The sequence below is a fragment of the Cupressus sempervirens genome, chromosome 5 (assembly GCF_028749045.1).
Source record: "Cupressus sempervirens isolate cs-2001-9-10 chromosome 5, ASM2874904v1, whole genome shotgun sequence".
In the NCBI taxonomy this organism is placed as follows: domain Eukaryota; kingdom Viridiplantae; phylum Streptophyta; class Pinopsida; order Cupressales; family Cupressaceae; genus Cupressus; species Cupressus sempervirens.
In genome coordinates this window covers 271,559,479-271,585,954 of record NC_143122.1, presented here as the reverse complement: position 1 = coordinate 271,585,954, position 26,476 = coordinate 271,559,479, and the positions used below count along the sequence as shown (strand labels likewise).

At 35.5% G+C, this 26,476-nt stretch overlaps 1 protein-coding gene across 1 annotated transcript in view; it reads left to right on the top strand.

Annotated features, from left to right (window-relative positions):
* The window catches only part of TRM11 (tRNA modification 11 protein), a 112,554-nt gene that overhangs the window by 32,830 nt on the left and 53,248 nt on the right, over window positions 1–26,476 (top strand). Inside the window, exon 2 of the mRNA XM_089829732.1 lies at window positions 11,536–11,747. Coding sequence (XP_089685858.1) covers window positions 11,536–11,747 — 212 coding nt within the window. The remainder of the gene's footprint in view (window positions 1–11,535; window positions 11,748–26,476) is intronic.

The window sequence follows — 26,476 nt, the reverse complement described above, 5'->3', positions numbered from 1 at the left end:
GAATCAGTAAGTCTGAAAAGACCATGATCCTCAAGACCAAGTGCAACAGTAGACTTAGTCGCTCGATCAGTGATGGTGCACTGATGTGAATTGAAGGTGACTGCCAAGTGTGGAGAATGTCGCAGCAACTGACTGACCGAGAGTAGATTTAGTTCCATCCTTGGAATGTAGTACACATCAAGGAATATGAGCTTCCTCCCAACAGACTGAATTTGAATGTTGCCTTTACCAACAACCGTGTACTCTTCTCCACCACCAAAGATAACAGAATCTGAATAAGGCTGGTAGTTAGTAAACCAGTCTCTGCGGTGAGTGAAATGTTGAGAGGCACCTGAATCAATGTACCAGGCAGATGACTGCACATGATCTGTAGGTCTTTTAGCCATGAAGGCGTAAAAGGCAGATTCTGCCTGCTCAGTATGCTCTGCACTGTTCGCTTTGGGTTGCGAACCTGATTGCTTAGACTAGGCAGCTAAGCGTTTCCGACATGCAACCTTCATGTGACCATACTTGTGGCAATAGTTGCATTGAATGTTCTTCTTTTTGGTACCATCGGATGCTGGAGCAAAAGACTTCTGCTGAGATGGTTGCTGAAACTTGCCCTTATCCTTCTGAAAGGATTTCGTAGCAAAGGCTTGCTCAATGGATGTGGAACTGGAGCTGCTATCGAATTGTTGTTTCCATCGATCTTGCTGAAGTAGCAGGGTGCAGAGATCAGTGAACTTTAGATCAACACCAGTAGATGTGATGTTGAGAGTCTCGATAAAATGCTCATAGGAATTTGGTAAACTCCGAAGAGTGATTACCACAATATCCTCTTCCTCCATCTTGCGACCGATGGCAAGTAACTGATCACGGATTTTCTGAATCCGATTCAGGTGTGCCTGGAGCGAGGTGCGCTCATCCATGACAATAGAAAACAGTGTTTTTCAGAAAGAAGGCTCTGCTCTTGTCGGAATTCTCATGAAGACCTTTGAGATGTGTCCAGATTTCGGCCGCTGTCTTGCTGGATGGAATCTAAGAAAGCTGGTCATCAGCTACGGAGAGTTTGAGAAGCATTACTGCCTCTCGATTGTTCAGATCCCATGTATCTTGATCAGGACCCGGAGAAGTCGGACGCTTCTTAACACCTAGAACAAGTTGATCGGTGTTTTGATATTCGAAGATTGCGATGATGCGCTGCTTCCAGGTTCCATAATTGCGACCATTGAATTTGGAATTATGCTCGAGCAGAATATTTGTCAGAGATGCCATGGCATGTTTTTCAATGAAAAACTATGAAAATCTGTGAAGGCACATTCTTCGAGGCAAATATACGGAAGACCCAGAAGAATCAGAGAATGACCCAGAAGAGAGCTCGAAAAACCCAGAAGGAATCTGCTATCGTTTTCTGAATCCGTTGGCTCAAAAATCGAGGCACCCAGAAAAAACGGACGACAACCCAGTTGAGCTCTCGAAAAACCCACCAAGAATTTGCAAACAAAATATTTTTTCGACCCCAAAAATTAGGGTTTCGAAAAAAACGGCCCTAGCTGAAAAAATCTTGAAAAAACTTAAGATTTCTTAATGAAAAATGGTCGAATCTGCTTCAAAAATGACTAAGAACAGGTGGGATTGCAGAGGTGACAAGTACTGGGTGAAGGTCGCGACTGTATTTGCAGGAAAAAACAGAAGAAATCGCGCGGGTTGCAAAAAACGCGATTTCCCTGTCAAATGAGCTTGGAAAAAAAAATATAGATGCAAGCTGCTTTAGGCGTGCTCAATTTGGAGGAAAAAAGGCATGATTTGTGCCATGATTTGCAGTTGGAACGAGCCCCTGAAAATGCGAAAATAGGGTACCAAATCGTGGCTGAGAGAAACTCGAATGCACAGAGAAAGCACGAATTTGAAGTCACGATTTTTTTAGTGACAACGAAATCGCGAGGTGCAGACAATTTCCCAAGGAACATAGGAAAATAATTTCGAAAATGAGTCTGATAATCTCGAAGAAGAAATTATGATTTTCGAAAAAAATTTAAGAAATAGGCTCTGATACCATATTACGAGGTAATTGGTAAATACTTGCTTGTTATTAACAGAGACCGAAAGGTCAATTTATACAAAAGAATGAGACGATGTTTCCTTAGGAAACGATCGTAAAGAATAGAAACATTCTATTCCAGAGAAAGCAAAAAACGAAAACAAACTAAAGCTAAAGATATTTACAAGATAACCATTAACTAATAATAGACGTCTTTTCTATTATTGTAATAGTGACATGGAAAGATGGAAATGAAATGTGTAGTGAAGTGAAATGTGTTCAAATTCTTGGAAAAGAACTTGCAATTTCTTTCAAAATGGAGAAAAAATTGAAATGCAAACAAGCAAAACACAAAAACAAACACAAAACAAACACATGCCTTTGGCAAAAGACTCAAACATGTCAATATGCAAAGCACTTCAACATGCAATTTCAAATTTGGAGTTTGGGGAAATTCTAAAAGTGTGAAAATGAGAGTTTTCATCATTTTTAAAGGCAAAATGCACTTTTCATGGCATATATATGGACAAGTGTGCCATAACAAGCCATAATATGCATGAAAATAGCAAGATGAGCATGAATTGATGAGAAAGTTTGAAAATGTCCACTTAATTGGAGGTTAGAGAGCCATAATAGAAGTTTTATAGACTTGAAGATCAATTCTCCCTCAAATCCAGATTTTCAAACAACTTTTTGACTTTTTCCGTACTTGCATGTAATGGACATTCAATAGTCGAATTTGACATGAGAAGGCCAAAAACGTGGTCTCCAAAGACGAGCACGCATCAAAACTCAAAAACAACCCCTCTTGATCCAAATGTATGGGTTGAAATGCCATTTTTTGAGTTTTTTGAACAAAAGCATGACTTTTTAATGCACAAATCTGCGCCTTTTTAGCAAAAACCTGGCAAAAAAATGCTTGTTTTTGAGTCATTTTTGACTTGTGAATGCAAAAATGACTTTCCCAAATGTATATACATGGATCAAAATGCAAAAAAGTGGCTGCAAAACACAAAAACATGGATAAAAACCCCAATTTTCCGGGCATTTTAAGCAAAAACGTGATTCATAAAAAGCATGGAACAAAAACGTTTTGGCTTTTAAACACCAAAATATGCATCACAAAGAAGCCAAATTGATTTGCTTTGGAGTCAAAACAAGGAGCAAAAATGGATTTATTTGCTGATTTCTCCAAAAACGTGCCGTAGATGGGAGCTTCAAAAACGTTTTTTAGCTTGTTGAATCCATTTTAAATGCAAGAAAACTCATTGCCAATCAAAAACACCTCCAATAGAAGAAATCTCATGCAAATCCATTGAGAAAATCTCTACTTATGATCAAAATCAGGTTTTGGAGGGCAAAAATTGGACTTTTTGAGTGTCATTGCATATATTAAAACATGTTTTTGGTCAAAATCGGACCTTATTGGGTCACTTGCATGTTTTAAAATATGTATCTCATCAAAATCTCACCTTTTGGGTGCTATTGCATGTTTTAAAATATGCACATAAGCAAAAACGAACCTTTTGGGGGAGGATGCATGTTTTAAAACACATCTCACTTTTTAGATGTAAAAGCATTAAAACTTCACTTTTGATGCAGTAGCATCAAAAAGGTCCACTTATGATAGATTTTTGATGTAATGACATCAAAAAGGTCCACCAAAGTGAACTTTATATGCAGTGACATGTAAACTGTCCACTTTTGGTGGATTTTACATGTAATTGCATATAAAATGTCCACTTTTGATAACTTAAATATGGAAAGATGTGGAGAAGGTCCACTTTTGATGGATTTATGTTTCCAAGTTGAACTTTATATGTAGTGACATGTAAAATGTCCACTTTTGATAGATTTTACATGTAATTTCATATAAAATGTCCACTTTTGATAACTTGAATATGCAAAGACATGGAGAAGGTCCACTTTTGATGGATTTATGTTTCCAATTTGAACTTTATATGTAATTATATGTAAAAGGTCCATTTTTGATGGATTTTACATGTATTGACACATAAAATGTCCACTTTTGATGACTTTAAGTGATTTAATAAGCACATGTCAATTTAAATTCATTAAAATATTACTTAAGTGGGACATAAATTATATTTACATATCATATTAACAATATAACATGTAAATATCATTTAAAAAGTAATATTTACTAGAGCATTTGATTTAAATGCTAAAAATTAAATTGAACTATATAGTTTTGATTAAGTAAAAACATGCTTTAAAGGACCCGAAACCTTTACAATAACAAAACTATATAGTTAATATAGTCACTTAAGTGAAAAATCAAAAAGCAACTCAACTTAAGAATATAACATAAAGTGCACTATAGTCACTTTAAGTGAAAAATTAAAAAGTAACTCAATTTAAAATTATAACGTAAAGTGCACTATAGTCACTTTAAGCTAAAAATTTAAAGTTAAAGTAATTTAATAACATATTATCAAAAAGTGAAAGTCAAATAAAAAATGTAACATCATATTATTAATTCGTGGTGTTGCACCAAAAACTTCCACTTTTGAGGCACTAAAACAAGCATATCTCTTGACTGACAACTCCGATTGAGCTCTAGGTTAGACTGAATCGAAGGGAAAAACAAAAGGTATGACATAAGCAAAACTAAAAGACTAAAAACTAACAAACGCAAACTCAAAAGCAAAGAAAAAGACAATGAAGGCCTCATAAATCAAGCATAGGCTCAAAAAAAGCAAAACGAAAAAAACTTGACAAAGGCCTTCAATAAAAAGATTTGATAGATGAATTGAAATGGATGGATCGATCAACATTAAGCAATTGAATATCAAATTAGCTTAGAGAAACACAAAACTAGCTTGAAAAAGTTTCATGCTGTTACCAACATTTTGTGATGACAAAATGTAGGACAACAATAAGTACATAAATACTACGCTTGCACATGTAGCCAAACGAATCCAAATCCCTAAAAAAGTTTCCTTGCATACATGTATCAGTTTTTCGTACCCACATTCAAATAGGTAACTTAGATTGAAAGCTAAGTTGCCCACTCGTCTTTACAACCCCTCAAACCAGCTTGGGTCCAACCAAGGCCCTAACTAGAGGGGGTTGGTTTGAACTAGGCCACCCCTAGGTTGGACTTGAGCAGACCTAGGCAAACTTGCTCGGACAAAGTTTGAACTACGATGGGTCCTTGACAGTTTTGAATGCCCATCTCAATTTTTTTGCCAAATTTAATTATTATTGACATTCATAACTCCAAAATGTGGATTCTAGAGGCTTATCTTGGCTTCTAACTTTCATTTGTGGTGTGCAAATAGGTTATTTTATCTTGCGGTGGAGCAAATAGGTGGTTGAGCAAGAGTTTGGTTGTGCAGGGAGTTGAAAGATTGATTTGTGGATCTGCATCAAGTGTTTGTGCCTCGTTACTTCACCTTGGCAAGCTTACAATGAGGGGAAAGGGTAAGTTCTTTTTCCATTTGATTTTGTTTATGTTTAAGCTTTAAATTATTTTTCAATTCTCTTTTTTTGTCCATAAGATCTACCTATTTTAAAAACTTTTTTCATTCTGTTGTTTGTAGATTGAATATGTATAAAATTTCTTGCCGTAGGAGGAGGAACTACAATGACATCTATCTCTTCCTCCATAGGCAATTTTTAACCAAAACTAGAACCCCATTTTGATTTTCCTCTGTAAAAGTATGCTTATTGTTTATATTGCAAGAGCTCTTCTAGGAGGTGGTGCTTTTCATTGGAAATGTCAGGATTGTGATATAGAAAGGAATAGCTCATATTATCAGGTGGTAGGCCATTTGTGTGGAATCCCTAGAACAGGAGTTACAAATGTCTTGTAAAAAAAGGTGTACTTATACCAAATGAAATGGTATTAAGATATATTGCAAAGCATGAAGCAACAAAAGAGACAAAAGAACATAGACAAAATACAACCGTTGGTAGTAAAACTCAAAAAAAGAGCAAAGGAATGCTATCCCTCTCTACAAATATTTTGATGGAAGACCATCCCTTTTATGCTACTCAACTGATCTTGATATTGAAACTAAAGCACCTGTTACACACAAAAGAAAGGGACCATTGAAAACTCATTTCAAAATGAGAGTCGGGAATTGCTGATATTGATGTGGCAAGATGTTTATATGCAAATGGGCTGCCTTTTAGTGTTGTTCGCTCCCCGTACTAGAAGAAGGCATTGAAAAGTGCTTACGAAGCTCCAAGAAGGTATAAGGGCCCTATTTATGAGAGAACACGAACCACCTTGTTCAATTGGTAAAGGGCATTGATGATGTATTTAATCCCATAAGGGATTCATGGTTTAAGACAAGGGTATTGATTGTTTCATATGGGTAGAGAGATGCAAGAAATCGTCCCCTGATCAATGTCATGGCGGTACCCCCTAAAGAGGCAATGTTTTGAAATCAGTGGATTGTTAGGGGAAAGTAAAAGATGGGCCATTTATTGTTGTTATTCTCATCTCTGCCATTGAATATGTGGGAGCTAGAAATGTTGGCCAAGTCATAACATACAACACATAGAATTGTTGAGCTTCTGGTTTGCTGGTTGAAGAGTGATATCAAAATATCTTTTCGATACCTTGTGTGGTCTATTAACTCAATCTTATGCTACAAAAGATTGGGAACATAATTGATTGGATCAAAGAGGTGTATGAAGAGCTTTAGGACATTGAGATGTTCCTCACTAACCACCACACAACTCAAGGAATTTTTAGATTATTCTGACATTTGTAGCTATTGAAGGTAAGTAACCTTGAACTTGAAGTAGTAATTTATTTAAAATAAATAAATTAGTATTTACAATTTTTGATTTTGTAACTTGATCGTGTAATGTGTATTCTTTTTAAAGTTATGTCTCCAATAGTTGTATTTTTTGCTCTAATTTATGTTGCAGGTTGCTGAAGTGTGGTTTGCATCAAACTTAATCTCTTGAGATAACTTGTGCAAATGAAAGTGGCTCTCTGCTATAATTAACAATGATTTGTCTACATAGAGACAAAGCAACCCTATGAGGGTGTAGAGGAGGAAATAATGCACCAACCTAGAGACCGGTTAAAGTCTCAAGGGATACACGGTTCCCTTTTAACCACCTCACTTAGCCATCTAGGAGTGTTGGGGGAGCTGAAGAGTGTCTTTTGGTGTTTAAATGGTAGGACTTGTTGAAGGCTTCAAAAGATCAAATAGGAGAGTGTGTGTGTGTGTGTTATGTTTAAGTGATTTGGCTTATGCAAACTATGTGAAGGTTAATTAAATTATGATTAATGTTTTTAAATGAGTACGAGTGGAGTTTCAGTGTATCTTAGATGCTTAATGTGAGTTCAAGACCCTACGTGACATATATGGGTAATCCGATCACACAGGCCGAAATAACAAGTTAGAGAGATCAAACCCTGAGACCAACCTGACTGTCTTGGACAGGTGCACGGGTCTAGAGGACTACAACGCGCTTGAGGGACGGTCGTGTGACACGCTTGCGTCCATAGGGACATAGTGCTAAGATCATGGGTCTTGATGAAGAATGATTGAGATAGAGTAGATGCAATAACAATTATAATGAACTAGTAATGAGATTATCAGGATGAAAGAAAACTATTCTACATGTAAATGATATGAATGAAAGATCATAAGAGGTGAAACAGATTTATTATGATAATGAAGTGTGTGATGAAAAGAGGAAAATAAGATGGGGAGACAAAATCTGATTTGATGGTTGATAATGCAATCCCACGAAGCACAATGAAGCCACAAACCTACACACAAAGAAAGGAGAAAAGCTTTGGCCCATTACAGAGGCTTGCCTCAGTCAAATGCCTGCTTTGGTGTCTCCACCTCCATGAATGATCAATAGATGTGATATGATAATTGGTGATAGATAACCGGAAACTAGAAGTAGTGACGATGATAATAACAAGTAGAAAAGATGAAGAAAATGTGATATGCTCAAAGACAGAATAGGGAAGTAGAAGACTCCCCAAACACAACAAAAGTGCCCCAATGCAAGTAATGAAGCCATGTGCATGAGCTTGAAAGTGTAACAATGATGAAATACCTGCAACAAAGTGGAGGTATGGATGCAAAAATGGATGTACATGGTTGAGTGAAGAGAGCAACGAAAGCTTAAGAATTCAAAATGAGTGTTGAGAGAGTGTAAGAGAGCCAAAATGACATGAAAGAGGGTTTTTAAACAAACCCAAATGGAATCCGTGTAGGGAAACCTTCATTTTGGGTGTTACAAATGTAGGGTGGCAAGTTTGTAACACTCAAATGACTCTTTGCACATTTGCAGATTCGCAGACGTAAACATATTGTGCAACATCTTCGTGATGCGCATGTGTTCATGATTGTTAGGGATTACCTGCATGGATATTTGGCTTAATAACGACCAACCAAGTGGTATGCGTGGCTAAGGGTGACAAAATCCTATCTTAAGCTAGAGGAGGGTAGGATGCGTGAATGGCCTTTACACAGGGGTGTAAACTTATGTCATTACAAAGGGCAACCAAAATAAGGCAAAGGATATTGGTTGACTTATGGTGGGAATTATGTAGTATCTCCTTAAGTTCACTGAACCCATTATGAGCATGCTTCGGTATACAAACATGGCTAGGCCATGCCTTGGAGAGGTCTATGATGGTATAGGCTCAATGCTTGAGAAGATCAAGCGAATTGTAAATGAAAAAAAGCAAGACCCCAAGGGGAGATTCTTTAAACAATTGGAAGTAATTGTTTCAGAGTGATGGAACAAGATGACCAATCCTCTTCATTTGCTTGCCTATGCATTGACACCCAAATATTATTGTGCCCAATATATTGATCTTCTATTGAGGCTGCAACCATGTAGAGATTTAGTAGTGTCTAATGGGAACAAGGCATTGTTTGAAAGACTTTCTTGATAATGATACGAGAGACTTGACTGCAGATGAGTTCATAGAGTTTGTGAATGCAAGAGGTCTAAGTAAAGATGCTCTTCGTCATCAGTTTAGGAAGGATGCTCATAGCTGGTGGTACCTCTATGGCCAAAGATTCCAAAAGTTGTAGCCCCTTGCAATCAAAATTATATCACAAGTAAGTTTTATTTAAATTTTTTAAGTTTATTTTTGCCTTCATTAATTCCTAGTAATTTTTTTTTTTGATCGGTAAACGATCGAAGCCTAGATTAATTATTGTTATTTGTTGTAATTAATTATTTTTATGTGTTAAGGGAATTCGAACCCAAGACCTCCCACATGAGAGGCTCACAAGTTACCGTTGTGTTGTAGGCTCTTGCCTAGTAATTGTTATTTTATAAGATTAATAATTTTATTTTAATTGTTTACTTTGCCTTGTCTTCATAGGTTGCTAGCTCATCTGCATCAGATAGAAATTGGAACACATATTCTTTCATCCACTCAATATAGCGCAATAGGTTGCAACAAAAAAGAGAGGAGAACCTGGTATATGTACATTGCAACTTGCATCTCGTCTCACACAAGAATAAAGAATATAAAGAAGGGGAGACGAATATGTGAAATATAAATGCAGAACTTGGGGACTTGGATGCTTCCACTTCTTAGCTTGCACGTGATGAATTTGAAGATTTTGACACCAATATTGGTATTGGTGCAGCTGGTGCCAATGTAGTGGAAGAAGAAAAATATCAATAAATTTTTAATTCATTAGTTGATTTATCTTGAACTTGAAACAATGATACTTGCATTTGATTTTATGATTTATCACTTGACATATTAATGTTTTTAATTTGAATAATTGATGTTGAATTTGAAGTAAATGATGTTATGATGGTATGATCATGATTATGATGCTATGATTACAAGTTTATGATGCTTTTCTTTTAAATATTTTTATGATATTATGTTGCAGCCTAATTTTAACTCAGACTTCTAAGCTGCATACACACACATATATATATAAAACATGTTTTGTACTAACAAACCTAAACCCCTTTTAAAAATTTTGCCATATCGGTGAACAATTTCTTCGAACCCAAACCAGCAACTTAGATTTTTTGATTTTTGAGCATTCTTCTTAACTGATCCAATTCCTTTTGTCATTTTGATCCATTCCTCAATGCTGCAAAGTGCAAACATTGGTTTTCCCCAGATGGAAATCTCATAGTTTCAATTAAAAGTTTTTCCAGGATTAGCTATATGATGAGCAAGAGTCAAGAGGAATTAAAAGAAGCCAAAATGTAGGCCTTTGGGATTTCAAATTTAGGGATGTAACAGAAACTTAGAAAGTGTCTGAATTATCAGTTAACAGAAATCTATTTTGACTTGAATGAGTTGCTGCATCTGGTGTTACTTACTATTCGATAACATTAAGTGCTTTATATGAGAAACAGATAAGAATATCATTAGCCAAGGAAGAGATAAACTCAAAAAATGAATGAATTCTTCTCTTGAGTAGAAAAGCAATATGATGAGATGAATAAACTTTGTGAAAAGATGGATAATCTTGCCGATGTGCTCTTCCATTTGAGCAAGCTTCTGTTTCAATTTTTAATACCAATCCCAATATCAGGGCCTTCCTTCCTTCACATTGATGTATGATATATTAGGATCCAAAAATCAACATATTACAGCACTTTGACTTGGTCCTTTAGCTGGGAAATAATGTATGAAGAAACAGAGAGGAGGAGACAGCTCACTTAATCACCAATATTTTGCTAACTGTTTCTTCAATTTATGTATGCATTTCACCTTCAAATCAAGAATGTACCAAACAATTGTGATAATTAAGTTTCAAATGCCATATCTCTCATAAAATGAATGCAAAGCAAAGTGCCATTTTAACTCTTAAAATGACAGAAATAAGCTTGAAACTTTTATTTTTGCATTGAACTAAGACCAGGGTTGATTTTTTTTGCAGCATATGAGTTGTTCTAGCAACCACTGAGTACTGAAGGTGTTAATTCATTTGGATTGTTATTCCCATGTGAAAATGTAATGTCATAAAATGAAAATTTAGAACATCCCTGTCATGACTTTATAGTTTAATAACATTTTCCCTACACAATATAGCATCTGGACCATGGTGCATACGTTGCAGGTGTTCGTAAGTATATGGACATCAGATGCGAGTATGATTTGGGATTTCTCCCCATCACATCGGTACTCTAAGCTCTACCACACGTGCTTATGTAACTGAAAAATGTAGCTTTTGAGGTTAAAATACCTGCCCATCTTTTATAGCTGTATGAAATACCCTGTGGTTTTTAGTTTTACCTTATTTTGATCAACTAAACATATACTGTCTATATCCGATTGGCAGTGGCATCATAATTGGTTGTATTTGCAGTCACATCATAACGTTTTGTAATTTGTGGGCCTTGATATGCTTTCTTTATAATTATTACTTGAAATGTCTTCTGGGATGGGACATTGAGCTTGTCATTTGCATTTTTCTTTCTCATCAAATGTTGGAAAGTCTACTGGCCATTGCTTTTACATTTTGATTGTTCTTCGAAAGTCTTTGGGTATTTGATTTCTTAGAAGCTTGCAGGTATTCTTGTGAAGTGCATGTTGGAGTTATGGGGGCAGGGCTATTCTTATGAAGAATTAAAAACCTCGGTGCAAACTTTTCCAGAGGAGCATAAGTTACCATACCTGGGTGTAGAAAGCACTTTCAGGATTGTGGTTGACACTTTTGGAAAGGTTCTCAGCTCAGATGAACAAAGGGAACGAATTGAAAGCTTCAGCTACATTCCTTTTAAGGTGTGTAAGTTAAATTTGTGTAAAGCTTTTGGGTGAATCAGGATCTTTCAGTTAAGGAAAATTTGAAATTCACAGCTTTCTACATTAGGCTATAATGCTCCTGAATATATTTCGTAGCCAGTTTTAGTGGCTGAATAAGATCTAAATGAGAGTAATAAGTATATGAGACAGCAAATTTTTTAATGCCAGACATGATGTGATACAATTTGTCATAAAATAAATTTTTAATTTCCTATAGTGGTGGATGTGAAACCCACAATAAGGCGGAGGGAATCATTGAAAGAATCTTGAATGATATTTTAAGTTGTGATGTTTAGCTGTGTTTATGGATATGTGGGTTTATAAATAAAATATTATTTCTGGTATGCAGCATACAGCTGATGACATTTCTTTAGCATTGTGCAACGGGAAGGCATTAACCATTTTCTTAGTATGCAGATATTTGTGCATGGGAATGAAGTTATTTTATCGAACTTGAGATGCTTGATTGTTTTACAATGGTCACCCTGCAGCCTATGCATAAGTCCAACATCTTGATGAATATAATATCTTTTTTTTCAAGGCTGCAGATAGTGGGTGTAGCACCTCACTATAAACCAAAGAACCAAAACTCAGAATCAGCAAGGCCGACTCGACTCGTGAATCGGCTATGACTCGGCTATGAATTTACAAAGTGAAAAAATTCTTGAAATTTAGAGATTTTAACAATTTAAAACTTATTAATATAAGCTAACATACATAAATAAGGAACATGAATGATAAATCCATCACATATGTAAAATGATAAGTGCAGTCATTAGAATGGCCACAATTTTGTTGCATATGCTGCTGATTCTCACGTTGCTTTAAATTTTTAGTTGCCTTTTAAGCATAGTCCATTCGATGCTCTGGTTTAATTATAGTTCATTTTATGTGAATCCAAAATTTTATATAACATTCACTTATTTCTCATGACTTGAATCAAAATGGAGGTTTTTGGGATGCACATATTTAAAATGCTTAGAGGATTGAGAGAATTTTTCTGATTTCTCCCCCAAAATCTAACCCTTAAAATTTTCTTCATGTATTCTGTTTGAATATTAAAAGTCATTTATAGTACTTGTTGGCAGTGAGGATCTGTGATTCAGTGAGGATAACTGTTAACCACTGTTAACTGTGTGCATTGTTGTTCATTCTTTGTCTTTGTAGAAATTAATGTTTGTAGGTTGATCTCAGTTGACAAGTCTTGTGATTAAATTTACTTAAATTATATGAAATCTTGGATGTGAACATTAACTGTTCTGATTCACATCTGATTATTATATAGTAACAAATTCATGGTAAAATATTGTTTGCACATGTCATTTTAATCTTGCATCCCAACTTGGGTGAAATGAAGTGTGATTTTGGTAATATGCAGTTTTAGAATCTTGATTCATGGCGATTTTTGCTTGAATCACATGAATCGCCGAATTAGGCGATTTGTGGCAATTAATCGTCGATTTGAGTTACCAAGTCAACAAAACTCGGAGAGGTTGAATCAAATCGTAAAATTGCTAGAATCACTTAAATCGTTGCGATTCTGGGATCTTTGCTATAAACTACAATGTGTTGGGTAAACTTTTTAATGTGACCATTGACACTGACATGACACGTCCTCTGGTACCATGTGGGCTGAGGGTAGACATGGACCTCATGACCTCGTGCTTCATAACATAAAGCTCTCACTTATTGAGCTAAGCCCTCAATCCAATGAATATAATATGTTTGAAGAGATATTGAGCGTCATATTTTCTGTGTTTGTGAGCTTGTCACAATTCTTTTAATTATTTTGTCATGCAATATCCAATTGATGATACTAGTTTGGAGTTGTACTATGGAAAGGCAAAATCTATGCAATTTATTATCCATTAAAATGAAAAACATTTTTTAGATTGCAAGAATCGGTATCACACCCCTTACAAACTGCAGTATATTGGTAAACATTTTAATTAGATTAGTGGTGCTGGCATGACACATCCTTTGGTACCATGTAGGGCTAGGGTGAGATTGGACCTTGTGACCTTGTGCTATACCACAAGAAGCTCTTTCCAATTGAGCTAGGCCCCTAAACTTAAATGAATTAAACACTCAATAATAAGAAGTGAGGTTGTTTTACAATGGTTGTGTAATAACCCCAATAGATTATAACTTCTTCAAACACCAAAAATCTTTATATTTCAGTTGTTTGACATTTCGTCAAACACTTTGCAAGCAAGCTCTGATACCACTGTAATAACCCCGCTCAATTCTGACCTTAAAATGCTGATTGAAGGCTCAAGGAATTTTGTCAAACACGTTGCATACAAAGGGTCATATGACTGATATAACTTTTTAGATTGCTGCAATGCCTCTTGTTTCGATTTGCATCAAAGAGAATGCTTACAAAAAAGACTCCAGATTGTCTAAACAATGATCTAACATGAATATGCAACTAATTTTGACAATATTCAATACAAATATGTGACTTAACTACTTGCAATATGCAGCTACAACAACTAGTGATTATGAAAAATACTTTGGATGCAACCTAAGATGGCATTAATGCACTTACAACCAAGTGTCATTAATATAAACACTTAGTATGCAAAATTATAACATTATTTATGCCAAAAAGAGAACTTACAGCCAATTTATATTTTAATAATATCAGGTTTCCACAATCCATTGTTAATGATGATGCTGCTTCTGGATTCGATTGTGTAAGTTTTTTTGTCATCAACGTTTCGGATCACACTCTGTGATCCATCATTAGGATGAGAGAAGGAAGTAAAAAGTATGCAGACCAGCCAAGCCAAGCAAAATAAAAAGGAGAGAGGGGGAGGAGGAGCACACAACACGAGGCAGAGGAAGAAGGAAGTGAAAAGAAAGAAAAATAAAAATTAAAAAAGAACAAGAGAAGAAAAAACAAGATAGAAGAAACAAAAAAAAGAGGGAAGAGTATAGAAATATCTGAGAAAAAGAGAGTGTATATATATATAAGAAATAGTATAAAAGTTTTAATATAAGATAACATATGTATATAATATATAAATATATATATGAATTAAGAAATTGTGTATATATATATATATAAAGATGACTTGTGCATATATATCCTAATATAATAGTATATGTATGCATAAAATATATATGCACAATGAATATATATATGAAATAATAAGAATAAAAGAAAAAAATAGAGAATGAAAAAAAAAAAAAAATAAAAAAAAATATATATATATAGGAACAATTGCAAAAGGTCTCCAAAAACAAGACCAACCCGACACAAGAGAAAATAAAAAATAAAAATAAAAATATTAAAAATAAATAAATTAAATAAATATAAAAAATATAAAAATAAAGGAACCAAATGTATATATATATATATAAAGGAGAGATTGCAAAAGGTATACAAGACCAACCCGAAACAAGAGACAAATGAAAATAAAATGAAAGCAAAAAAGAAATTAAAAAATAAGAAAATAAAAACAATAAAAATAATAATTATTAAAAATTAATTAATGAATAAATTAATAAAATTAAAAAACTTAGAAAAATAATAAAATTAGAAGACCAAAAAAATAAAGAAAAGCAAGCCACACAAGAAAAGAAGAAAACAAGAGACAGAAAAGTAGAGGACGGAAAGGAAGAAGGAAAAACAAAGAGAACACAAGACAAAGAAGAGCCAACGAACAAGGACACCAAACCACAGACAGGGAAGGGGGCTATCCACGATGTTGCCGGCAATCGAGTGAGCGGAGCAAAGGTTGCCACAAGGGGTTCAAGCAACCTTTCATTTTATTTTCATTTGTCTCTTGTTTCGGGTTGGTCTTGTATACCTTTTGCAATTTCTCCTTTATATATATATATATACATTTGGTTCCTTTATTTTTATATTTTTTATATTTATTTAATTTATTTATTTTTAATATTTTTATTTTTATTTTTAATTTTCTCTTGTGTCGGGTTGGTCTTGTTTTTGGAGACCTTTTGCAATTGTTCCTATATATATATATATATATATATATATATTTATTTTTATTTTCATTCTCTATTTTTTCTTTTATTCTTATTATTTCATATATATATAATATATATATATATATATTCATTGTGCGTATATATTTTATACATACATATACTATTATATTAGGATATATATGCACAAGTAATCTTTATATATATATATACACAATTTCTTAATTCATATATATATTTATATATTACATACATATGTTATCTTATATTAAAACTTTTATACTATTTCTTATATATATATACACTCTCTTTTTCTCAGATATTTCTATGCTCTTCCCTCTTTCTTTTGTTTCTTCTATCTTGTTTTTTCTTCTCTTGTTCTTTTTTAATTTTTAATTTTCTTTCTTTTCACTTCCTTCTTCCTCTGCCTCGTGTTGCGTGCTCCTCCTCCCCCTCTCTCCTTTTTATTTTGCTTGGCTTGGCTAGTCTGCATACTTTTTACTTCCTTCTCTCATCCTGATGATGGATCACAGAGTGTGATCCGAAACGTTGATGACAAAAAAACTTACACAATCGAATCCAGAAGCAGCATCATCAATTTATATTTTGTCAAACAATTGGAATGCAAACTAATAAGCTGATCATCAACTCTAGGTTTGCAATATTGATAGTCTAAAAATTACAATGCTCTTTCAATTGCAAAATCCTAGCCTTCCTTTGATACCAATAATGCCAAATGGCAAACAAAGACAAGTACAATATGGAAATAGTGAAGTGCTGAAGCTATATTTTGTACTCAGCTGAAAACCTACTTTTCTTAGAAAATATGCCAAATAAGAAGTGAAGAACCTGATTGTAGATGGCTATAATAATTTTCTACAATGCTGCCCCTTCTGCTTTGCTTTTTTCCGATTAGCTTTTTCCACTTGCTTTTTCCGGATTTGCTTTTTTTTCGTTTTTGCTTTTTTGAACTGCTTTTTTGGATTGCTTTTTTCGGAGCTGCTTTTTTTCGGACTTCTTTTTCAGCCTGCTTTTTTGGACTGCTTTAAAATGGCTTCCTGTAATTTCGGACCTATTAGAAATGACCTCCAATAATTTCGGCCCTGCTAAAAATGTCTCCTGAAATGTTGAAAAATGGCCTTAGGCCCAATGATGCCCTAGCTGAAGTGACTGAAGTATCACCTCCAAATGTGCAACCCTTCATAAGATATTTCACTTCCTCAGTTATGCAAATCCAAGGGAGTTTTCGTTCTCAAAAATCAACTGACTATCTGAAACCACTTGGCTCCACAATAGACCATGTGATTGAATCACAAGTTGATGTCAAAAGAGAAATAAACAACTGGATGATTAGAATGAAGCCCGGGGTGCCTATTTATTCTTTTTCTCCACTTTCTCCAGAAACTTCTAGAACATTATTTTATTTTATCTATTAAGTGACTTTATAAAAAATATTTTATAATTCAAGTCACTTTATTAAATTAATTAAATATAAAGTTACCTTTTAATATTTATTTATTTGATAACTTTATAAATAATTAACTTAATACCACTTATTTATTTAATTAAAATAATTAATTAGTCATCCTCATAAAATATTCATTATTTTGGACAACTTAATTAATTAAATTAATTAAATCAAATTGTCTCCAAAATGGGGACATGACAGTCCGCCCTTCTTGAAATTGCTTGTCCCCAAGCAATGACTGAATAATAAACCAATCAATTCGCCTGGATCCCAAATGTCGTCATGAACTATACTACTGTCAATTAACATAGGCTCCTATAATATCCTCTGCAATATAACCAAGAAGAATCCATAATCAAACTGACAATTACAGCTCAACCAAACTCCAAAATCACAACTGCCAACACAGTAAATACTATCAACGCATCCCACTGGCCTATACAGAATGTACAATCCAACTCTGCAACAATGGTGAACACTCCCGAATGAAACTGTACGAAATATGAAGAATCCACACACTGTACAACTCCTGCAGTCAACACAACTCTGCAGATCACCGACCACTGTCTCATAAACATAACTCCCATGCACTGCTGATGGTGAAAAGACATCACAAGATAAACAGCAAGAAATGGAACCCAAACCAAATTTGCCTGCCATCAACTCCTCAACACAAGGATCAAATGCTAACTGATGTACATACCTTGCAGTATAATGTTGATAAAGAGAACCAACCGCAGTCAACAGCTCACCATGAACAAGTGATACAACCCACTGTGACTGATCACCAGCTAAGTCAGGAGATGTCATAGCCAAAGGAGTAGAATCAATAACAACAACCGCTAAAGCATCACTCCCAAACTCTTGCTCTAAGTCATGTATTATGAAGCTGTCAACCGTAGAACCTATCGCCATGTCATGCCCATCACAACTCTCATCCCGAGGCATCAAACCATCTCATAACTGATGACAAGCACTAGGAACCAAAGTACATCTCTGTATCATCGTCTCATCAACATGGTCATCAAAGGTAAATTGATGAGCATACCTCACAGTGTAATGCCGATAGAATGCGCCAATCTCAGTCAGTGGCTCAGACTGCAATCTAGATGTAACTAACTGCAATCGATCACTAACCAAGTTGGAACTGACTACTACCTCCGAAGACATCGCCAAGGGAGTAGTATTACTAGCAGGAACCATGCCAACTGTCCGCTCACCAACTTCACACATGATCTTTGATACAACATCTCTAATCTCCGTGCCATCAATACTAGAAGCCACCCCCATGTCAGGCATACCACAACAATCTGCTGCAGCACCCAACTCAACTGAACCTGACTCTAGTGGGAACGAACCCGATATGCCAATGTTAGTATCAAGGATGGATGCATCCCCATCTCCACTATCTTTGACAATCTCGACCATGGACATCCTCGGATCACCAGACACCACAGCTTGTGATTGTACAGAATCTGATAAAGACTGCAATCGCTCTAACTCCATGGTCACCTTAGCCAAATGGAACTATGACTCCTCGAAAGCCAACTGTGTACTCTCAAGAAACTCATAAGTCACCTCGAGCTGCTGAGTAAGCTCACTCACCTCATCTTCCTTGGCCAATAATGCATCGTATGTTGTAATCCCCCACTCCATAAGATAATCTCGATCGGCTACCAACTGCATATAATTCTGTCTCAGAATCCGGATAGCCTCCCATAAAGAGTGGAACTCTGTCAAGGAAAGATAACTGCCTCCCTGCTCATCACTAGTAAGAGAACCCCATCCATAAACTGCTAACAACTGACGAGCAGCATCAAAATGCTGGCAAGCTATAGCAATGTCTCGTTCACTAACTCTCAACTGACTAGACACATGATGGCACTGGCTAGACTGTCTCCTACCAACCTCCTCTGACGCACTGTCTAAAGGAGTATCCTCAAAGTTACTGGTCTCTAGAGTATTACCATCCATATCCTGCGAATCAACTTCAAAGCTCATATCAACATACGGAGTATCAAAAACTATAGCACTACTGTCCAACTCCTTTGTACCAAAAGAAATTGCCAAGGAAACTAAGTCTTCAAAACTGTCCACTACATCCTCCTGGATGTCATCAATGCCAATATGATCCTGGGACTCATCTATACACACTGCCAAATATGAAAGATCATCAACACATTCTAGCAAGAATGGTCGACTGGATATATGAACCAAGCCCAACATCGATGTATAAAAACTAATACCAACATCGGACAAGCTGCTGGCACAAGAAAAGACAACACCGTGCAATCTGCTAATCAAATCCATGATAGCACCCAAACAATCACTGCTACCAAAAAGTGATAAAGATCTCCGGTCAATTGAATCCCAAACGCCAATATAACAATCTCGAGTCCATATCCGTAAATTAGAATCAGCTAGTAACTCAAGCAAACTCCTCACCTGAGTAATATGACCAATACCAACTAACTCCACATACTTGTCTGACATTGTCCCTGTATCCTGGATGTGAATGCAAGATGAACTCGCAACATTATAAGTGACCACATATGATCCGCCTGCTGCAGAAAGCTGAGTATCAGGAGTGCAAGATGAAACTAAACTCAACTCCATGCCATGCTTATCCCCAAGTCTCTCCTAGTCTTGTAATGCCAATGGAGTATTTACCAAAGAAGCTTGAGTGTCCTCAAGCTCGCGGGAAAGCTTGTCAACTTCCTTCCTCCTCAAGGTATTTGAATAGTCTCCGACAAGGCTAAGAAGATGGTCACTATTTGATAGAAGATGTAAATAACTCAACTTCATCGTTCCCATTCCTTCCCTAATCGCCTGTAAGTCAACACAAGAAGACTTTGCTTGAACTCCTTTATGTCTACCCTGTAACTGAATCATCCGAATGTGACCCTCTATCATATCCTGCATCCTGTCATGATGAGATAATGAAGTCATAATACTGTCTTCGCTCACCTTCAGCTGGCTGGACAAATCATGTGAAGTACTACCAGCCTCAACCTCATGTGATGAAGCATCTATCTGTGCCTGGTACTCTCTCTCAGCAAAGTCATGAATGCTCAATGTCTGCTCATCTCTACCAAGTATCTCACCATCATGCACAACAACATCCTCATAATCATCATCTGAACCCACTACGTTGTAGTCATTGCCTGTTGAAACTAAACCATCCCGAATACCTGTGACATCACCCTCTGACGACCTGTATACAATTGTCTCAACTTGAGTATCAAGTTGACCGTTACTATCAATCTGCGTAATATCCATTCCCACTACCTTCTGAAGTATTGTGTGCCCAACATCTTCCTCCAAGCTAGTCTGATTTTTGTCCTCCCTAGATTCAGCTATATGCTGGTCACCAACTGCTGCAAACTCCTTGTAGAGGTTTCTAGATAGCTCACTTGTAGAGACCCCTTGTTCCTCTTTCTCTTTGTTCTGTGATGTAGTCCTCTTAAACATGGAAACCATCAATTCATTCATCCTTTTTTGACTTTCATCCAACCTTTTCAAATTTTGTTTAAGCTTCTTCATATCCTTGTCCCACTGCTTTTGGTACTTGAAGTAAACATGATTAAGTAACTGATTCAATGTCCAATCTACCCAACAGGATGGCAAGTCAATAGCTCTGATACCACTGTAATAACCCCAATAGATTATAACTTCTTCAAACACCAAAAATCTTTATATTTCAGTTGTTTGACATTCCGTCAAACACTTTGCAAGCAAGCTCTGATACCACTGTAATAACCCCGCTCAATTCTGACTTTAAAATGCTGATTGAAGGCTCGAAGAATTTTGTCAAAGACTTTGCATACAAAGGGTCATATGACTGATATAACTTTTTAGATTGCTGCAATGACTCTTGTTTCGATTTGCATCAAAGAGAATGCTTACAAAAGAGACTTCAGATTGTCTAGACAATGATCTAACATGAATATGCAACTAATTTTGACAATATTCAATACAAATATGTGACTTAACTACTTGCAATATGTAGCTACAGCAACTAGTAATTATGACAAATACTTTGGATGCAACCTAAGATGGCATTAATGCACTTACAACTAAGTGTCATTAATATAAACACTTAGTATGCAAAATTATAGCATTATTTATGCCAAAAAGAGAACTTACAGCCAATTTATATTTTGTCAAACAATTGGAATGCAAACTAATACGCTGATCATCAACTCTAGGTTTGCAATATAGATAGTCTAAAAATTACAATGCTCTTTCAATTGCAAAATCCTAGCCTTCCTTTGATACCAATAATGCCAAATGGCAAACAAAGACAAGTACAATATGGAAATAGTGAAGTGTTGAAGCTATATTTTGTACTCAACTGAAAACCTACTTTTTTCAGAAAATATGCCAAATGAGAAGTGAAGAACCTGATTGTAGATGGCTGTAATAATTTTCTACAATGTTGCCCCTTTTGCTTTGCTTTTTTCCGATCTACTTTTTCCACTTGCTTTTTTCAGATTTGCTTTTTTTTCGTTTTTGCTTTTTCGAATTGCTTTTTTCGGAGTTGCTTTTTTTCGGACTGCTTTTTCAGCCTGCTTTAAAATGGCTTCCTGTAATTTCGGACCTGCTAGAAATGACATCCAATAATTTCGGCCCTGCTAAAAATGCCTCCTGAAATGCTGAAAAATGGCCTTAGGCCCAATGATGCCCTAGTTGAAGTGACTGAAGTATCACCTCCAAATGTGCAACCCTTCAGAAGATATTTCACTTCCTCAGTTATGCAAATCCAAGGAGTTTTCGTTCCCAAAGATCAACTGACTATCTGAAACCACTTGGCTCCACAATAGACTATGTGATTGAATCACAATTTGATGTCAAGAGAGAAATAAACAATTGAATGATTAGAATGAAGCTCGGGGTGCCTATTTATTCTTTTCATCCACTTTCTCCAGAAACTTCTAGAACATTATTTTATTTTATCTATTAAGTGACTTTATAAAAAATATTTTATAATTCAAGTCACTTTATTAAATTAATTAAATATAAAGTTACCTTTTAATATTTATTTATTTGATAACTTTATAAATAATTAACTTAATACCACTTATTTATTTAATTGAAATAATTAATTAGTCATATTTATTTTGGACAACCTAATTAATTAAATTAATTAAATCAAATTGTCTCCAAAATGGGGACATGACAGGTTGCCTGTAGTGCTATGTATAAATCCACTTTTTTGATCCACGATATAGTATTGCATCAACCACTACCAATATTGATAGCTCTAGTATTCTCTAAAACCAATCTCTAAAATACATCTTGCTCAATAAATAAACTTATGTAACAACTAGGAAGGCCAATGTAAACAAGCATTGCAGGAAATTGGTTTGAAAGCGCAACAATTGCCATGTGACTATATGGACTTTAGATGTTCCATGTAAACATATTAAATGCAAAAGATGTCTTGTAAATATGCAAATGGACTTACATGGGGCTTCTTCTTTAAGTATAGGTGCACGAATATGTGCTTAAGATGCTTATGTTGAGAGATGTAATGGCATCACGAAGCTTCTCCACCGAACTAATCTGTGTCAATGTCTATTTAATACCAAAAAAGGATGGGTAACTATATGCCATCTTAAGGTGGGCAAATATATGGCCCTCGTATTTGTCAACTAGCATAACACAACTTGTTAGACCACATAGTAACACAGAGACGTGTCCCCCCCCCTTTTGCCCCACGTCTTAGAGAGGGGATGCATAGGGGAGCGACGCAACCTCCACCAAGGATGGGGGATTTTCTCGGTGTTGACTATTCTTTGATTCAATTATTTATGTTCAATGTTCAATCTTCCAATTCAATGCAATGTTCAAGTATTTACTCTTTTACATCTTTGTATCTTATATTGCAATACATCTTTTCATAACTACCATTATAAGTACCATATGTATAGTATATACAACCCCCTCCATCCCCCACCATCCCCGCTCGTAGTCCCCAAGTTGAGCTCTCGAAAAACCCACCAAGAATTTGTAAACAAAAAATTTTTTGGACCCCAAAAATTAGGGTTTCGAAAAAAAAGGCCCTAGCTGAAAAAAGCTTGAAAAAACTTCAGATTTCTCGATGAAAAATGGTCGAATCTGCTTCCCAGAGCACGATGACAGACTGAGACGGCTAAGAGCATGAAGATTTGATACAGAAACATGCAGATTTTCACCCCAAAAACGCGAGTCTTCAAAAATGGCCACGATTTCCACGCGATTTGCAGACCCGTAATTCGGGAATTTCTCCAAGCAGAAAAACCCTAGGTGGGTTTTGGAGAAATTAGCTGAAATAATTTTGGAAAAATTTAAACAAATAATTTCAAGAAGAAATTATAAATTTTTTCGAAAAAATTTAAGTATTTAGCTCTGATACCATATTACGAGGTAATTGGTAAATACTTGCTTATTAATAACAGAGACCGAAAGGTCAATTTATACAAAAGGAAGAGACGATGTTTCCTTAGGAAACGATCGTAAAGAATAGAAACATTCTATTCCAGAGAAAGCAAAAAACAAAAGCAAACTAAAGCTAAAGATATTTACAAGATAACCATTAACTAATAATAGACGTCTTATCTATTATTGTAATAGTTAAGGCCTCTTTGTCCCCTCGTTTCACTGTCCCTCAGAGTGGTGTAACTATGTTAGATCATTTGACTTATCATTAACATCAATATTTAAGAATGACTTGACTAGCATAAAACAACTTGTTAGATCATTTGACTTATCTTTGACATTGATTTTTAGGATGGCTTGACTAGCATAGCATAAGTTGTAGACCATTTGACCTTTTCATGGCATGGATCTTTAAGATGATTTGACTAGCATAACACAACTTGCTAGACCATTCAACTCTCTATGCACTAAACCCTCTCCTAGGATGAGTAGAGCTAGTATACCATAGCTTGCTAGACTATCAAGTTTTCCTCCTCTCTTCACACAGATCACTTGGCATAACATAGCTTGCTAGCCCATGTTCCTCTCTCTCTCTCTGTCTCTCTATCATACCCCCATATCATTACACCCTTTGCTAGCATTGGAATATGGGTACCTTCTCCCTCTTTTTGGTGTATCTCCTTGTTCTTTCTGTTTGTCCATATGTGCTCTTGCAATAACATCTTGAGAATAATATTAATGATTGAGGCATTATAATTATCGAGATCACTTCAAATAGTTAACTTAGAAACTTTTATCTTAGTACTAATGTTCTTTACTTTGTGGATTTGAAAGTTACTTGTATGGATTGATAGGATCCTATGCTCAGGGCTTGATCACTCAGTGTTATCATTTTCCTAGTTTGTCTTGCTCTTATATGCTCTATCTCTTTATTTCTGCTCTACTATGAGTATGATTGTATGATCATTCTCTGCTAAATGCAACATTGTAAATTGTACACCTTTACTTAGGGTGTTCGATTCACACTCTCCTAGTTTGCAGTTTAGTGTTTTTCATTCCTCTATGCATTATAGGATCTTTATTGATTCACATTAATATTATGAGTCCTCTTCCACTTTATTATTCAAAAGTTCATCATTTGGGCCCTTAATTTTAGGTGTGCCCTTTATCTTAATTTATTAGTAACTCTAGCCCATTTAAAAGTTCAAGACACACTTTCCCATATCCACACATCGTATCTTTTTGCACAAATAATTTTGGGGGAAGTAGACCCTATTATATCACATGCCTAAAAATTCAGGCTAATTTAGTTGGGACTAGTTTGGCTGGGGCAACCTTGAATCGTGCTTTTTCCATGAAATTTTAGGATTATAGTATGGTGGTTTTGCCCATTGTAAAACTATTGTTGATGCAAAAGTAAAATAATTCTAAGTTTCCCAAAAGGTGATTTTACTTTGAGATCCCTATATAAGGCCTTGCTCTCAAATCATTTCTACATCTTATCAGATCTCATGAGCAATCCATCATCACAACACTTCAAGAGCAGATCTGATTCAAGGAGCAGCAAATTGTTAGGAATAGAGGTCTTTGTTGGCACTTGGATGTATTGCTTTGATGTTGTATTGATGACTAGTTTTGTCATGGATGACAACATATGTTTATGTAATCACGACGAACAAAGATTATGCATATCAGAGGATGATTGTTAGCATAGCAAAGCTGGTACATGATAGGTTAAGCTATGCGAGCTAGATTTGTGTAGAAGAATGAGCATAGACATCATGTCTATGTTCATTGAGTCTTATGTTCAGTTTTGGATGAGTTACAATTTGTTTGGTGAAGATTGGTAGTAGACCAGTGTACATGGACTATTGATAGAGATGGTTGTTTTTTTGTTGTATCTTATTGACAACTAGGAATTAGTGTCAACAAGCTTGGATTATGGTAGGAGACTTGTTTGTGCACTTATATTTGAGATTGGGAAGTATTTGGATCATTCTGGAAAGGTTGCTGTTGTGTAAGGTGCAATCTTGGGGGAACATATAGTTATCATTGTAAAATGTAATATCTTTGTTAAAATGTGTGGAAGCTATATTGTAATATTTGTAATGATACTTATGAAGACATGTATGCCTTAACATGGGCCTGTGCGACTAATTGTACATTGGGGAAGCCTTAGCAAGCTGATCTAATTAATTAATTGTAAGGGATGTAAAGAAAGGATGTTTTCCTTGGTTGGATATCATTGTGGCTATCATATGATCAGTTCATGTAAGATTTCACATTGGATGATCAAAGTAGAGAAGAGGTTATGTTTAATGATTGAGGTGAGCTTCAAAGGAACTGTTTTGGCAAGTAAGTTGTAGATCGACCAGTTCTTGTTTTGGATATGTTATCCTGAAGGTTTATTCTTCGCACTTGCTGGAGCATTTAGGCATAAGATCTATTGGTTTCCTATTAGCCTTTAACAGGGTTGGAACCTTCTAAACAAGTGTTTAAGGTCTCCTAACAAGGCTTTGTCTTCTAACAAGGACTATTGTACTAAATGCATTGTATTTGACACCTAACAGGGTCACATCCTTTCACATGGAATTTATATATTAGTACACTATCTTATGGGTACCATGGGTTTTCCTTTTGATCAAGGGTTTCCCTAGTCAAGAAAATCATTGTGTTATGGTTTATGGTTTCTTATTGTTGTGCATCATTGATTTATGGTTTCATATTGTTTTTGAAGGAAAGTCCTAAGTTTGATGGTGTAACTATGACAGTTGGAAAACACATTTGATTTGCGTGGGGATTGAGATCTGGTTGGTAACCAAGACTAAAGTACAAGTTAAGATAGAGGACGAGCTATTAAGCA